Below are 18,890 nucleotides of genomic sequence, written 5' to 3' on the forward strand. Positions count from 1 at the left end.
TAAAGATTGTGATTATTAATGCCGGCTCAGTGGTCTATCGGTAAAGTGCTCCGGCGCGAGACTGGTAGGTCCTGGGTTCGAATCTCGCGAGTGCAGGATCGTGGATGCGCACTGCTGAGGAGTCCCACAATAGGACGAGTTGGCCGTCTAGTGCTTCTAGGTTTTCTATGGTGGTCTAGCTTCAATTGACTCATGATTTTAACTATGAAGATTGTGATTGTCAATTAATTAGCTTCTAAGGTTAATACTCCTATGAATATCTGTATGCAAATAACATATCACACAAGGAAATGTTCAACCTTTTTAACACAGAGTTGTATAACAAGCATCATGGTAAACTTAATTAATAAAACTAGCTATCAGTAGTAGACAACAAAATACACTAAAGTAGACAGTGTTATTCAACTATCTACAGTAAAAATAAAAAAAAAAACTGATAAAGATTTAATGTATTGTGTAGATTATTTGAATTTACGGAAGGTACTTCAAACATTCTTAGATGATATATGATAAACTGGAACAAAAACTTTAAGTAATAGCCTAATAGTAGATGTTTTCTTCTTTCACAGTACCTTAAAAGATGAAAATAAAACAGCACAGAATAACTGTCGATGCAAAGAATTTATTGAATACATCAAAGTCATACATAAAACATAAGTGAGTAACAAATAATAATAAAATTATTGATTTACAATAATCTTTATTGACTACAAAAATATCATTCTACATCAAACAAGAAAGTTGATATTCAAGTTTTTCCACTTTTTTCTGTATTACTTCGATCTACAAAAGAATATTCCAGAAAAATGAAATACAAAAAATTGATTAATTAAATTATTAATTCGATATGATAATTCATATGCTCAACTTTTAATCACATACAAACATTAACATATATGAGTATTTAATTGAAATGACCAGTTTCTGAAACAAATTGATTAGGTAACAAAGGGAAACAATAACATAAAAATAGAAAGCCGAACGCTCTAACTGTTCTTGTTTTAAGCCGCTAGATTGAATTCGTTGATAAATTAAGTAATATAATACGATATATAAGCCGCTATAAATGTTTAACTTTATAAATCATATAAAAATTGACCTTAGATACATCAATAACACACAAGTTAGTGATTTTAAATAGTTTGTACTTTCAAATGAATACAATTTGTGGTGATTTCATTGTAGAGTTCTTTCTAATCAGATGTAGTTGCTGACCCTAAGCTATACTTCCTTTTTCATATACATTTACGATCGGTAGTAGACCTCAAGAAGGGCTTTTGGCGGACGTTTATACTTTATCATACTTTCGAAATGAAATTTAAGTGATCGATATAATGTCTTGTTTAATAGATAAAGAATTTTCGGTAAAAAATAAAATAAAAATTAATGATGAAACACTCCCCTACTTTATTATAAACTATTATACGGTATTATTTTAGAAAATGATACTGTTGAAAATAAAATTCTCTAAGCTGGACTGTCACTAATTTGTCCAACGACTTCATATGATTTTTCGTTGTCTTTCATTTAATAATACAAGACGAATTGACTAATATCAATGAAACTTCAGGTTTTAGCTGATGAACAAGTTTAGATAAGATAAAGTGATACCAATGAAAGAATTAATTATATTACATTATAATTTTAATAATGTTGGTCACTTAGATCAAACTTGTAGCTTAACAATTAAGGTGTACATCATTCTATCTGAGCATTCTGGGTCAGTGTTCCAGATAATACTTATGCAGTTTTTCTTTAGATGTCACAGGATCAAATGAAACATCTGATTCCATGAGTCAGAATAATTGTTCAGCTATTCAGTAAAACAACTTTAAACAAAATATTCCAAGATATTATTCAACACGTCAGAAACTTTAAAACAAATTAAGAATTTCTGTAGAAATTATTTACATCCTATTATTTCAATGCGATCACCAAACCATAACTTAATTCAAACCAAATAAGGTTAACTAGAGGAATCTACTGACATTTTAATCAAGGAATATAGACCACTTAGTATCTTCCCGAAACTAACAGACAACGTTGAATTATTGAGCCTTAGAAAATTAGAGGTAACAAAAAAAGGTCATAGATTGCTTAACTGTTTTAAAATATTTATTTTTTTAAAGTTCATTATATTGCTTTAATTGATCATTTTACCGTTCTATACAATTTTTCTTCGATAATGCAATGAGAAGACGAAGTTTTTTTACTACGAAGGAACTGACTGGCTTTCGCTTCGCAGAAACTGAAAAACATCATGATGAAACGGTTAAACAATGATTGAAAACACAAAGACATAGACGAATATTCATTACCTTAAATTGATTTGTTTCTTGTGTATTCTGTTTGCTTTTTTTCATTTTCCCTATGTTTATCAACTCCTCTTTACGTTTACATAAATTATCAATACGAAGTTGTAATTCATTTCTAGCCCAATTAAGATCATATTCCTGTATAATGAAATTAAATTAAAGGACACATCATTGATACAAGTATGCGATGAAATGTTAATTCATAGAAATACTTTTAACAGGAATGTAATATTGTAGTTCAGTGAATTGTATCTTCTTTTTCATTTCAAACACATGGGTGATGAAATCCATACTAAGCGTTAGACAGCCAACTTGTGTATTCGAAGTACACATTTCGTATATACGAAATTTCACGAGTTTGATGTGTTGAATCCCGCGTCTTAAGATCTAATATTTACACGAATAATAAAGCTATGAACAAAACTTCTACCTGAAGTTTGTGCAGATGATGTTGTTCAGAAGAACAATGAAAGCTCCACGACTAAACCATTTAGCTCAGAGAACAAAACTCTACCTAAATCATCCATCTGGGCTACAAATCTTCTTCAACATCTCGAAAGAAGAGTTTTTTGTATCTCATCAGGCTTAATATTTTTTAAAAACTACTTCAAAGTTGTGTAAGCCTATATATTTAAACTCTAAAAACAATCATACATATTCAGGAAAAGTTACATATGAAGGTTTTGTAATCAAACAACATCATTGGAAACAGTTTGAGAATTATTAATGTCATATCGATAATCATTAGATGGCAGAATATTAAGAAATTTGTCATTTGCTTGCCTTCAATCACGAAGATTACCACATCAGATGTTTAAAATTTTACTTTCTTCAACTAACCAATGATGATACATACTTATTCGATTGTTATAAGTAGCATCACAAAAAGTATCAAAGTAAATTCATGAAAAATTTAACATGAATCAAATATCAACTTACATTCTTATTTATACATAAATGCCAATCAGTTTGATCATTATGAACAGGTATATAAACATAATTATTGCTTGCTATCATATCTGACTTGAAGTTAATAGATGTGAGCGCTTTCAAAACAGCAGATTCATCTTCTGAAACATGTGAATCACTAGCGTTTCTTATCAAGTAAATACTATCGGATTCCATTTTCTTTAATTCCGTGGGATTTTTTGATTTATTATGATGAATAGATCGGAGTAAAGGACGCCAAGAATTGACATTTGAAGCTACTGTACTTAGCTCAGACATTATTTCTTGTACACGATCCAATGAAATATCATAGTCATTCTGATACAAGAATTCAAACTGTAACGACAATAATATTTATAGATTATGTTTTGAGAAAACAAGTAACAAGAAGTAAATGATACAATTATTTTACTGGGTATATAACCAGAAAGTATGATGAAAGAATTTCTGACATTGGCAAGACACAAAATCGTATAGGGTAATATGTGTTTTAATCAAATGGAATCCAGTTTTGAGTGTGTTGCGTTTAACCCATAGATTGATCATTGAGGTCATTTATACCAATCCCAATCTATGGTTTGAGAAAGTCGATGTGACTAAACACGGACCACAGCGGTGTATATGTTTCTCACACTTGTTACTCTCTAATTTTATTTTTGACTTACTGAACTATACATTCACAAGTTTTATTTGACCACTGCGAATTGTATGCTTAATTTAACACCTTTATCAACGATTATGCCACATTTTTCTTAACGTATTGAAAATAGATGTAAGATTGATAAATGCTGCTGAGATCTACAATTGTACGTTTGATACGACAGGTAGATCGGTAAGAATTAGCTAACAGATAAGTGTTATTTTTAGCTGTTTGACGAAATAGAAAGTCTAAGAGAATATATATATATAGCAATTGGATACATACCCATTTACAATTAGGATATTGTTGCGTCAATAGACTGTTTTCTGGATTATACAACAAATCATCTTTCTGTTCAATTCTCATATTTAAACCATGCCAGAGAACTTCAGTTAAATGTGGCATAATTGGATGAAATATGTGAATGCCGGTCATTAGACAAAGGTATAAGATATGCAAAGAATTAGTGTTGGATGGTGTAGAACCTAGATGAACAAGAAAGAAAGGAAATTGTTAAACATGAGGATAATAACAATGAACCATATGAAAGTAGCGTATTATTCTTTATTTTTATCAAAATAACAAACTTTATATTTTTAATAGATATACTAATGATGTTAAATTTGGCAGGTGTGTGAGTATGTATTCGTTCGTCTTCAAAACTAGTAACTCTGTTCAATTCAAAGTCTTTTAAAAAATGCTAGGTTTAATACGTTAAAGAAAATACTTTTGAAACCATAAAAGATCATTATATTCAAAACCCATTCTCTCCCGTTCTCTCTCACTTTAACGACCTGAAGAGTTGTTGTTTGTGGGTAAGTCAGTTAACGTTTACCTAATTTACAGATATAAATAAAAAGAATGTTGTATTATGGTATCGTTTATTTTTAAATCGTAAACATATATTGTATCGAAATGTATTTTGGTTAGCGGAAACAATGTTAACATGGATTGAATGATATGTTGCTAAGTTACAACGTATAAATACTCAAAAATATATTTCTTGTTATATTCATTAGAATAGAATAAGGTATATTTCATTAATTCTATACTGAAATAATCTTGATAATTATGGACAAAACAACAAAATATCAACTAAAAAGTCAGTCATAAGAAACATAAAACTTAGAACATATGTGGATCAGTTGAAGTTACCACAAAACATCAATATAACGAGATGAGATTATTCAATAAAGGAAGGCATTTTATCCAACATCTCCAACCGTTGGTTACGATAGTGCTGCTTGCTTTAACCAGTCAACTTGCACCTATTAACACATAGCTCATATCAACAATCAATGATTTCATAAACTGAAGATATGTTCTGATTTCGCTACTCCTAGCTCTCTTCAAACTTACTCCTCCTACACTAACTAAATTCACACGATCACGCTGGCGGTTATTGAAGTACCTACCTAAGTTCAGTTCTTTCCATTTCTTATGATTTAAGCTTATTAATTTTCTGTAACTTAGACAGAATAAACATTGATTATTGATGGTATATTTATGCTAAATTGACTATGATCTAACTCAAACACTTAAATTCTAATGATAAACAAGTAATTAGACATGTTTTTAGGACATTTGTTTTTATTGAAAATTCATTGACTAAATTTTAAATAGTACAACTAATCATGAGGGCTAATTTTAGTATTAAAAAAAAACTGATATCATGGATTCACAATAACAAAAATCTCATTATAGAGAAACTTGTCAATATTTTGTTATTAGATTATTATATTGAAATAATACCTACTTTTTAAACTAGCTCTATACAAGAACAGTGACTGAAATTCTAATGAAATATCACTTGCAATCGGAATTAAACTGAAAATTCTAAACTATCAGCTCAATATTCTATCAAGCGAATTAATTGACTAGAAGGTTGACGTATTGCAATGAAATCTACATTTATTCTTCTATTATTAAGTTTTGCGATCGGTAGCTTATTAATGAATACAGAGAATTATTTACTTTGTATTGGTTGTTTGAATCTCATTGATGTTTAGGACTGCTACCAGTCAATTTCTTTTGGCATATGTGCATTTTGTGCGGATCGCATTAAAATTGCTACTAGGTCACAAGTACCATAAACAAATATGAATGGTGGTTAGTAATGAAATCCAGGACCTACGTTTCATCCAATTCGGTACTCGACAGCTGGATGTATCTACAACTGAGTTGATGTTCACTCTGGGACTCTAATCTAGAAGCATTCGCTTCAAACGCCATCACGTTATATGACCAGCTATGGAGTTCCTATTGCATAAACCAGTGGTTATCTGAACTCACTAGATAAGTGGGTAACGCCATGTCGTTTGAAGCGAGCAGTACTGGGTTGGATTCCCAGAGTGAACATCAACTCAGATGTATGTACATCCAGCTGACGAGTCCCAAATAGGACGGAAAGCATGTCCTGGATTCCACTGTTAGTCACAATGCATCTTTGTTTATGATCGAGAGTTTAGTGTCATCAAATGAGTTATTAATTCGGATTATTAATAAACCATTTAAAATGTTGTTAAATAATCACCTTCATTTTTAATTACTTCTAGGTAAATGGAACATAGATCATTCAACCACCAATTTTGCATTCCTTTGACACCATGATGAAATGACCATTTTAAATCTTCATTATCAAAATCGACTCTAAACTTGTGATTACCAGTTTGAATCTTATTTTCTCCATGATCAATGTCTTTAGGATCTGTCCATGATGAGTTGATTAAATGAATTAATCGACATAATTTATGTATAATCCATATATCAAACAACCTTAGTTGCTGTAACATAAGAGTAAAAATAAACAATTAGAAGAAAATCTATTCCAGTTCATCATAATACGATAAATAAAATTTCTACAAATAAAAATTGGACTGAAAATTTAAAAAGCATATACCTCTACTTATTGGTACCCAAGACCTTCTAAATTAGATAAACCAAGTCTACGTCATAGGAATGCACCAGTTACAACCATATTTCAATGATAAAATTAAGACGAGAGTAAATTAGATAAAAAAGATACATAGTTCTATTTTGATTGTCAATTTGAAGTTATTTATGTCTATCAAACTGATAAACGATCTTAACATCTTAACTTTAGCTAAACACGAAAGAGCATCAATTTCACTAAATGTTACTCTTCAGGTTTTATAATTAACCATAAGAACTGATAGACAAAATGACCATGTGAGAACCACTAGAATCTATTCTACTTGACTACTTTTTATAAATAACCTCAGATGTGGATTCAATTCGCATGAAAAGCATTGGTTTCTTCATAATTAAAAATACATCTTGGGTTCGAATCTCGCGAGTGCGGGATCGTGGATGAGCACTGCCGAGGAGTCCCATAATAGGACGAAACGGCCGTACAGTGCTTCCAGGTTTTCCATGGTGGTCTAGCTTCAATTGACCCATGATTTCAACTACGAAAATACTAAATTCTCCACAAAACCCCTTCTGATAAATATCACTTAGCATAAACTTTTGGTGCAAGTCTTCCTGTTGATATTGTGTTTTTGCTTAATTCTACTTCCAACTGCTTTCAAAAACCGATATACATAGTATTTCTAGAATGAAATATAAAACCAAACAAATCAATAAAACTGTGAATATGTTACTGACTGAGTGATTAGAAAGTTCATTTTATTGTATTGTTAGCGTGGAAATTGTTTTGAATAAAAATTTACGCAGATATAATAATTGATCTAATCAACAACAAAAAACAGAAATTGTAAGATTAATTTTTGAAATTGACACTACATACATCACCAATAAGTTTCAATGTAGTAAGTAGTCACCCTAATGATGAGTTTAGGACTAAGATCAGCTTAATATGTGTATATGGTTATCGAGTATGAAGAATCGGTAAATTTTGTTACATAAAAAATGTTTTCCAATCCAATCGGGATCAAATTAACAAAATGATAGTTTAATTCTAGAAAAAAATGTTTTGGCAACGGTTTTACCTAGAAAAACGATAACTGTTAACATCAAGTTGGTCAAACGTTGATTGCTAGTCTGTTATTATTACACACCAAAATTACTTATAAATGTTTCTACATAGACCAACAATCTTTAATAATAATAATAATACCCATAGTAATAACTAACCTTTCCTTTACTTAATCCTCCTACAAAATCTATCCACTGGGTACCAAGTGATTTATGATGTATGGTTGAAACTGATTGAAATACATCTTGTTTCTTAAGTTGAATCGAAACAAAACGAGCTGTTTGCCACATCTATAGAAAAAAACAATTGTATATTGAAGCTCTGGGTTCATCGCTATAATGAAACAATACTTCGTACGAAAATATTTTGATAACTACATCTGGTTTCTCAAAACTTTCACAAACTCGATACTTAGGGACTAGGTCTTTATAGTTTAGTGAAATAGAATTCATGACCTAGATTTTCACAACTTTTAATTTTTACGAAATCACAAATTTTCGCAGATAATTAGCAAAAACTAACATAAATAATCAATGGATCCATAATAAGATGAAATAATCCCTTTAAAATACATAGTTTGTGGTAAAATGACAATTTTGTTGAAAACATGGTGTTCATGTAAGATGGTATAGATCTTTATGAGTTATTCATTTACAACTCAATAAAAATGTAATACTCTGTTAACTATCAATTAAATTACGGACACATTAATCCCTTCATTTCAGACTAATCAACATGATGTATTGTTATAGCAGTTATATACGTACCAGAATATAAATGGGGTGTAGCCGCTCACAGAATGATGGTTACTAAAGTAGTCGGACGTTTAAAAGAAAAACAAATATGCAAATCAATCATAACGTCCTACATCATACTTGCTTGACTGAAACTAAGGCGTTGTACACATGTCGTATTTTTATAAACCAGGGTTGTGATCATAAAAAGTTGAAAAAACACTAACAAAAGTTATCCCAGGAATTTGTGAGTTTTAATACTAGTCGAAATTATTTGAACTAAATATATCCTGCTCATCATATAGAGATATGGAAGTTTGTTGTAAATTACGACTTTCAAAACACCTAATAATAAATTTTGATATGGTATGGGATTATTTTTCTGGCTTTCTATAGGGATACATTCTAAAAACGAAGATTACGATTAACTATTAAATTTCTGAAGGAGTCGCTAAGAAGTGACACAGAATGTCAGATCTTCTTGTTGATTTACTCAAAACACAGTTAGATTAAATGAGAAACCTACATTATCAGGATTAACACAAACTTTCAGCTATTCCACCTTTTGTAATTAAAACTCAAGGACAATAACTCAGCCTAAATTAATCTAAAGACTAATAAGTTATCAGTTTAAACTCTTGTTTCATTCATAAATTACATTGAAATTAACAGGGTTACATTGTGCTATCTTGAATCTATCGAAATAATTAGAAAACTAAATCATAAAAACTTAGAATTACATTTTACCTTATTACAGAATTTCCTCATTTCCAATACAGTATTCTCATCAAAATTAATATGTGACTGAGATAATTGATGAGTTAATAATGCAGCTCTTAAAGCATCTGCACCTAATACTTGAATTGATGATCCAACAGTTTCCTGAAAGAACAGTAAAAGATACGTAATGTGTAAATAGTTTAACGACAAAACAAAACAAGAGAAACACAAAACCGTACATCAAGTTTTAAAAAAAGAGCAACTGATTCAATTTGCCTTCAATCGAACTTGTCATATTCATAAGAAAGATATAAAATGGGGAATAATTTAAGCAAATTATATTAAACAGATGATGACGTTTATACTAGCTTGGTGTAAGATAATTGCCAAAACAGAACATTCATGTACTCGGGTTTGAACAATGCTGTATCTATGTAGTGGATAGTAATACTGGTAAAATGGTTAATAAACGTTGAACTATCATTTAATTAAAAAAGATGTGAAATATTTAACGCAACAAAATTAATTCTCAATAAATAAAACGAATGAAGCAAGAAATAATTAAAATAACCCATAGTGTCATTGAATAAGAATAAAGAGAATTCAGCGAAGAGCATTTTCTTTTCGACAGAATCATTTACTCAAGCTGTACATTCGTATATACATGAAAAATATATGATTAGCACGTAATCTCATTTGTTATGTATTCTCGAATCAATTTATAATGCAATCTTTCCTAGCCTCCTATAGACATATATTTTCCATATAACTACACATACGGAAGTACAGCTTAAGTAAAGGATTTCGTCGAAAAAGAAATCTTCGCTGAATTCTCTTTTCCTTATTAAATAAGAAGTAATTTATAATCTTTTATTATTAATTATTAAATCAACATTATTTATTCTTTGTTTTTCTACTTCGAAATACGATAAAATTTTATTATAATCAGTGATATATATATACAAGTATACCGCCATATATTTGTCTTCCAAAATCTAAGTAATAATGATAATAATATTAATATTTTTACAAAGAACCAAAGATCTCGAACCACTCCACGGTAGTGGTGGCGGAGGAGGAGGAGGAGTATTCCACTTGAATGATTGTTTCAAGGATATAATCAACAAATCTAATAAAATAATAAAATTATTATTGGTAAAAAATTTTGAAGAAAGCAAGTTATTTTTGGAACTTAATAAATAAAATATGAACAATGCACAGTAACTACATCTAACAACATCTAGTAATATGAAAAAAAAAATTAATTTCTGAAAAGCAGAATAAAAATTCAGTAGAAATAATTATGAAAAAAGCGTAAAGATCTGAGAAAATGGACAGAAGAAATGACATTCAGTGAGATATAAAACAAAAGAATAAAAAAATAGGTTTATTACAGTTAATTTAATTTTACAATCGTTAATTACAATAACAATAATAATGATAACAAATCATTTCTAATTACAATTCTAAGAAGTAATTAGTTTAAGGGTCAATATGTTTGATTTTTAACCACTAAGTGCTTGATTCGAACCTCGCTTCATCTACTTCTGTTAAGGCAACTAGGGGGTTTCGTTGTGATTTACATTTAGAGTATGATTTATATCCAATCACCTGGTGGTGAGTGACCTAATCTATTTGTTTATATAGTTGGAAATAGGTAGTATTATTGAAAGCATTATACATATATTAGATCGAAGATCGGTTGGTTTATCAATAAAAGTAACGAGAAATTTAGAATAAAACAACTTTGATGGTGACGAAAATTTTTGTTCAAAAGAATAAAAATAAAATGGGGAAAAGAGAGAGAGAAGAAAAACTAAAACATCAAAGGCGAAATGGAAGATAAAAAGTGATAAGAAAAAGGTAGTTTGAGAGTCAGATCCACAAACTATTATGTTCATAGTTTACTACTCATCGTTGGTCAATACTAAATGTAGAAGCATTGAAAACTGAGGGATACTTCATATCCAATTCCTATTGATCTTTAATGTATTAAATCTATTTATAGATACGTTACCATTGAACTTCGAAGCCTTTCTAATTCCATGTCGTTTGTCTTTTGAGATTATTTTAAATCTATACTTCAGTGAAGTTAAAAGTTACCTACAATTACATAACTTTAGATTATATATCTCAAAAAACGTCATGCAAATGTACTACCTACTTATACAGTTAAAAATCTAATAAAACAAGGTTTTGATGATTCTACCATGTTGAGTAAAATATAGTAATAATTTACCTTTGGAAGGTTTCCAATTCCATGAATTATTTTCAATGGATTCACTGAATTGTTTTTACTTTTAGACATTTTTTGACCAGTTGAATCGCACACCAAACCATGTAAAATGACCTTGTTTTATTGGAAAGTAATATTGATTAAGTAAATTATTATCGAATGATAATTGTCAGTATAGGGTTGTGGAGATTGTTGAGTTCCATTAAAATAATGAACCGATCAATGTTCAACTGTGTCGGGTGTGAGACAGTTATCCCCCGAGGTCAATGAAAGATGGTCACACGCGATCGTGGATTGACTGAATTTAGACATTGACATCGTACGTTGCCGGTTTAGTGGTTAAAGGGTTAAGCGTTCACGCACGAGACCGGATCTCCTGGGTTAGATTCCCGTACCCTGAGTCGTGGATACGTGTTACTGACGAACCACATACTAGGACGAAACGGCCGTCCACTGCTTCTACGTTTTCAATGGTCTAACACCGATCGTTTCATGATCTGAATGAAACTTAACAATCTCCACAATCCTATACTGATAAAGTATTAAGAATGTATTATATAGTGAAGCATATCAACAGAACTCATCATTTAAGCTAAGTTAGTTTACCAGTTTTTTATCCAATTCATCTGTCCGTCATGATATAGACTATTTGTAACAATAATACTGGTAAACTAAAACTATTATATCAGAATGAATTGAACGACCAACTTTATAACATCAATAAGCAATTATTCAAGATGTATCTGACATATAAAAAAGAGTAGAATATTAAAAACATTATTTAGATGTCAGGTGGTTGTAAGTAATCTGCAAAATTCTGAAACGAGGTTCCGCGCTAGTCCGCACTCGACAGTAAGGCATACCTTGGGTTTTAAAGTACTAATGGTCCAAGTAAGGTAAACAGTATAACCCAGCTGCGACGTTTGAGATATACAGGTTGTCACTAGCATCCTGTAGAACGGAGATATTTACATAATGTTGGCGCCGAGTCACTTATAGGCAGTTATCTGTTTTATAACTTGATCGGCACTGAGAATTGGAAAAATATTATATTAATCACTACTATTTAGTGATTAATCACTATAACTACTGTTTACCTGATGACAGCTCAGTATTATCATTAATCTGAATTGATAACAAAACATGGACCATGTGAATAAATCGATCTACTCTAACAAAATCATCCAAATCAAATATAAATAAGTATGTTAATGTTATTTTTTAAACAAAAACTTTTGTTTCGAGTAATCCACTTCATTTCAACGATATTGAACAACCAGTATGAATTGAGTTTGTTTTTCTTCTCCAGTTCTTTCAATTCACGTTGAGTTATGGAAATCTCACAATAGGATAGTATATTTCACATAAAATTGACTAGCATTTGATGATGATTGATGGATAATGATAATGATAAATATAAAAATTTACACAAACGAAAGGATAGTTTATCCTAAATACTCAGCTATTCTAATCAATACATAAAAATAAATGATGACCAACAATTAAGCTGATCGATTTTCGATGTACATACAGTTTTAAATGGAACTTGTCCTGTTAGAAATATACCAAGCATAACCATACGAGCAATCCAAAAGAATAATATATCCTGTCCACTTTCTAATAAACGCAGAGGATAGAAACGTTGTTCTTTGGTCTAAAGTAAGAATACACATATATATAAGTACAGATGAAGTATTGAAAAATTTTCATAACAGTAATAATGAATTATAATCTAGAAACAAATGTACATGAATTGTTAAAGAAGAAGCGATTGATAAACAACAACAATGGACAATGATAAAAGTTTACTTTGAAGGGATATGCGTGAAGATGGAATTTCATCGATCGAAATTTGTAATGCACTTCCTATTACAATAAATAATTTGACATCGATGTCATCAATACAAAGTTTGTTTTTTTGACCTAAGTTTTCTATGTATGTAAGGTGTATATTTAATTTGGTTTTTCACCTGTTAATTAGAAAGTATAGAAACAGAGTCTATAGATTTATGTCGGCTACATATAAAAAATTTACTTGGCCAAAGATGTTAATCATCTCACTTGCTCAAGTGGTTAATAAGGAGATTTTTAACTCATAGCTAATATTAACACAAACAATGAAGACTTGTTTCTGATTGTGAAGTATAAACTACTAAAAACGAACTCAAAGAGCAAAACATAATCGGTAGATAATTGAATCAAATCTATAAACCATATGAACAAATTATTATTGATGAAATATATGTCAGTATGATGAAGTACACAGGTGATATGGAGATTTTTTTTTAGATCGAATTAGTCAGAGAAAGGTTCAAACCTAAGATCAAAGGTTTTTAGATGCTCACCATCTAACTCCATTATGATGTTGATGAAATATAAATCCTACTTAAACCGTACATATTCTGTAGACAAATCTCGCTGGTAACAACGTGAATATAAAACGTTGAATACGAGTACTTCGGATGTTTCATACATACAGACAAATAAAGAGGTAAGAAGCGAAGATTTCAAATGTGCCTACTCAAAATATTACTCACTGAAAGAGTTGATATAATTCAAGATAAATAATGCATAGTGAGATAAGGAAACAAGCATTGTATAAAATAATGAATTTATAGACACACACTAAAATACATGAGATTTGTAAGTGTAGGACTACAAAGACAAAAATCTAAGCAGTATATGTGCTGAAGGTCAAAATTTCCTAGGTAAAGAATAAAGTTATTAGAAAGGAAAGAAGTGATTCAGTAGTCATATGCTGTCTGGATCTGTTCAAAAAATCAGGATCAGTCATGTGGGTGTGTAATAGAAGTCACAACACATTCATAAAAGCAATGCTTCAATTACAAAGAGCTATAGTGGAAAATAAATACAGTATTTACTAAATGATTTTTAAACATATTATTACATAATTTGTAACTATCACTATATAATAAACTTACATCATTTGGCCAACCAAATACTGAAAATGGTAATAGTGCAGAACTGAACCAAGTATCTAAAACATCCGGATCTGTAAAAAACAAACAACAATAAGTTGAAAAATCAAGAAAACATTTGGAGATTTATGTACAAAAATTAGCGGATATTTCAGTTTCTTGTAATATAGTTCTAAACAATAATGAATATATTTTTGTAATATCCCAACGAGTAGAAAATTATATTTCTGACGTTTCGTAACTTAATGTGGGTTACCTCTTCAGAGTAAATTAAAGAAACAAAATAAAATTAACACAAGTTTAAATTGTACAAAGGAAACGATGTAGAATATTTTTAGTTCATTCAAAATCGCAATAGGTTTAAGCCTTTCGAAGTCATGTTCTTTTTGATCAAGGTGATTTTGTATGACATCTATGTATTTGTGTGTATGAAGGTGACTTACATGAAGTCACGAAACATCAGACATACAATTTTCTACCCATTAGGATATAGAAAAAAAAATTATTACTAACTTTCTACCCAATGTCCAATTTATTTGAAAAACTATCAAGTCCAACTCTGACATTAGTTTTAAACAGTTGGATGAAAACCAAAAAATAAAGTATTTTTCAACTTAAATTTTATAATTTTCATCTCAACAAATTAAAGAATAAAACTATTGTGAAGAGAATCTAATTATTATTCAAAAAGTCTATACTGTCTAACTAAACGCGATGAATAAGCGAGTTCATTATATGGACTTCAGATTTTTTTCCTTTTGAAGCGTTTATAACCAAACAGCTTTTTTAAAAAAGTAAACAACTTGGCTTCGTCAATATTATAGTTAGAAAGCTTGAAGTGTATTGACTATCCTTTACAAAACAATTTCAAAAGAAACAAGTACATATGACAATCCATGTCGGGTAGAGACAGGTATCTACTTCCGACGATGGATGAAGGGTCGCGCGATATTATGGATCGATTGAAGTTAGACATTAACACCGTTGGATGCTAGCTCAGTGGACTAGAGGTTAAGCGTTCGCGTGCAAGACCGAAGGTTCTGGGTTTGAGTCATGCATACGCGCTGCGGAGGAGTCCCATACTAGTACGAAACGACCGTTTGATGCTTCCAGGTTTTCAATGGTGGCCTAGGCTAGATCGACTCATGAATTCCACAAATCCTCATTCTGATTAGAAAAACATGACAAATGTCAGGGAAAAATAGAATAATTTACGAAGAGAAATTACTGATAAGACATTTGATTTTGATTGACATCTTCGACATTGATATTGATCATGAATACTGGACAACTGAATAACATTTCTTATAACAAAAAAGTCATTTCATACTGTAACTGTCAGATGATATTATTCATATTAACATAAAGGTTCTATTCTATTAAACAAAGATAATGAATAAATTAATGATAAAATTTCTAAAAAAAAAGTAACAATGAAATTTTCAATATATATATATATATATATCACCTTGTATAAGCTGATAATCATTCGAGTGAAGTCCAGAATCAGTCAAAATGTTTACAGCTTCGTTAATTGAACGAGCTACAATCCACCGATCCGTATCATCACAATCATTAGTTGATTTTGAGTTGGACGAAATAACCTTGACGTTAGACATAATAAGGGAAATAAAAGAAGAAACAACACTAATATTGATGAGAAATATAAGAATGGAATAGCTTACTTTTATATTTATTTATTTAAACACATAAATATTGGTACAAGGAAGCACCAGATATATATGCGCCATACAAATCTCATTCGATTTGCTTGAGGGCTGTGATACTGCCCAGGTGCCCGAACTGAAGCAGGTGGTTTTCTTAGGGGCCCACACTCGGAGCCTTTGACCGAAAGATCTGATCCACAAGTCAGTGGAGCATCGTGAGGAGATGCAGTCCCATGGTAGCCGTTGATCAACGATTGATTCGTACGCCATTTGTTCCCTCAGGATACTGGAGCCCATGTGCACCATTGGTTTGGAATCAGGGTTTTCCAACTCCCCTAGGAGGACTCGCCTTGTCCACCAACCCGGTTAAAGCTCCGGACATTCGCTTTTCGTCCTCTCACTTTTGTGAACAACACCCCCGCCACGAGAAGGCAGTGAGTAGGACTTCCCTGGCAGAGGCTATATATTCGCTGGTCATGTGAGAGCATTTCGAGAGGGAGAGCGGACTCTCCCCACTCTCGGCCGTACCAAGGCATTTGGGGGCGGAATAGCTTACAGACGTTTGTTTTAGATTTATAATAAGTTTGTGATGACTAGAATAATTTAAAAGATTCTATATCATGCTACAGGTCTAAGAGTATGGTCAGTGTTGAAAAAATACCATCAATAAGAAATAGTTTGAAGTTCAAGAAAGTTTAAAATTCTATTACCATCATAATTTGTAAAATTTAATGGTATATTTCAAGATATTATAGTATGCACGGATGAACTACCAAAACCATAAGAGTTATGGATAGAAACACGATTATTAGATCTAATCGATTTGTATGCTTAAATAAAACCATAGAACGTTATCTAGACGAGAATCTTATTAACAATAGATGACTGAACTACATGTGATTTCGAATTTTTCACTTGGTCAAGATATAAATTCAAAGTTATGAAATTAATAACAAACTAATGGAGGGAAAACCAATACTTTCGCATAATGTTTTAATAATTTCAACTGGTGAAAAAAACGATCTAGTGTATGTGCCTAGGAAACTAGTTGCCAATGTAAGTGGAATATAAGCTAAATGACATTACTTGAGTAAAATTAACAAATTATAAACAGGTGAATATATAGAGTAGCTTACTGCCTATTAAGTTTAAGTGTAGTAAAACAGAATAAACATTTTTTTCTTGATAAAAAAAGGAAGATGTCTTTCTACATAAGAAAGACATTGACTTAAACCATTCTGGTATCATGATTACAAATAAATAAGCCTATTTTGATATGTGATAAGCAGGTAGTCCAACGAGTTAAATGTAATAAATAATTTGTAATTAATGAAAAAGAAAACAATAGGAAGAATAAAGTAGTTATTCAATACAATTTTATTGTACTTAATTCTGAACAGTGAGATCGACTCAATTAAACTAACAATGAACTAATTACAAGTCAATTTTAATCTTGTGAATACTATATATGTATAATACATTCGTCGTCCCCTATGGAAGTTAAATTATCTAAATAATTTCACCTGAATAATTAGAATGAATTATTACAAACATGCGGATGATGGTCAAAATCGAAACCAAGATGTTTAGGACCCAAAAGAACTTCTGCTTAACCTGGACCAATAGATGCACTTAAAAGTCATATTATAAGCTCATTAGCCAAAAGATAAACTTGGAAAAAACATTAAAAAGTGTCCCCACTTTTTGTCTTCATGGGAGAATACATCTATCGAATAGTTTTATGAACAATTATGGATTACGACAAACACATAGATTATATCTGACAATACTTTAAACTGATATGAAACAAACATAATTATTGAATATGTCTCTGAGTCAATGATTTACAGTTTTAGGTTTGAGTAGCAAATGAATTCAGTTACCCGAAATTCATTTAGAAAGGACTTATGTTTGAGAAATATTAGGGAAAAAAGCTCATTCACATTTGTTGGATTTTTTCTGTTTACGTTTTTGACGACATTGGACAAAGATCGATCAGAGAACATGTGATAACTGAGGTATTGTAAGAAAATGGGTTATTCATTTTCTGTTTTATTCCAAGAAATTTAAAATATTGTTTGGAAATTCTATACTTTCATCAACAACAAATCGACATCATTATTGGATTAAATGAGCACCTAAGTCATCAAGAACGATTTTGAGCCATGTCATTCCGAGTCTCTAGCCATTAATTACAATAATCACGAGGACCACAACCAGGTAGTCTACACCAATATGACTCAGCCGTCAATGACTTCGGAGACGTCTTGGTATGGTTACACCTAGCTTTCTTCCAAACTATTCTTATACCAGCAAACACTTAGTGGTTATGCATACGAAATACATATTCTTATCATCTCAGTTGGTTAAGATCCATCATCTCGTCAACCAATTTGTCATCCTTACTTAGAACGGTATGTTCAACCTTAATACTGCCCATTCGATAGCTCAAAAATATACAAGCGATGTTTAGAAGATATCTAGTCTAGTAACGAATGGCGATATAAATAAAGTATGCTATTTGGATTGACTTGACAATCCATTTGATCTATAAGTTGTTGGACAGTTTGAATATGTATGGAACAGCCAATAATAAGGTACACAGACATTCACATGCATATGAAAACAATATGGTTAAAAAGTCATAATGAATTTTGAGAGATAAGTACAGAACAAAGGATGAATCATATAGTTATATGACTACGTAAAGTTTTACTAATTTAGATCAGAACA

General features: G+C 30.8%; 1 protein-coding gene across 1 annotated transcript in view; it reads right to left on the reverse strand.

Moving 5' to 3' along the window:
* Positions 1 to 397: 397 nt before the first annotated feature.
* Positions 398 to 18,890, reverse strand: part of Smp_096270 (valine-tRNA ligase) — a gene marked incomplete at both ends in the record, with an annotated part of 37,301 nt that continues 18,808 nt past the window's right edge. Inside the window, 11 exons of the mRNA XM_018790014.1 lie at positions 398 to 409; positions 2,319 to 2,453; positions 3,255 to 3,599; positions 4,189 to 4,388; positions 6,437 to 6,686; positions 8,020 to 8,151; positions 9,343 to 9,477; positions 11,486 to 11,665; positions 13,083 to 13,205; positions 14,494 to 14,564; positions 15,959 to 16,094. Of these exons, the coding sequence (XP_018655399.1) occupies positions 398 to 409; positions 2,319 to 2,453; positions 3,255 to 3,599; positions 4,189 to 4,388; positions 6,437 to 6,686; positions 8,020 to 8,151; positions 9,343 to 9,477; positions 11,486 to 11,665; positions 13,083 to 13,205; positions 14,494 to 14,564; positions 15,959 to 16,094 (1,719 nt within the window). The remainder of the gene's footprint in view (positions 410 to 2,318; positions 2,454 to 3,254; positions 3,600 to 4,188; positions 4,389 to 6,436; positions 6,687 to 8,019; positions 8,152 to 9,342; positions 9,478 to 11,485; positions 11,666 to 13,082; positions 13,206 to 14,493; positions 14,565 to 15,958; positions 16,095 to 18,890) is intronic.

This window comes from Schistosoma mansoni, chromosome W, assembly GCF_000237925.1.
Source record: "Schistosoma mansoni strain Puerto Rico chromosome W, complete genome".
Classification (NCBI taxonomy): domain Eukaryota; kingdom Metazoa; phylum Platyhelminthes; class Trematoda; order Strigeidida; family Schistosomatidae; genus Schistosoma; species Schistosoma mansoni.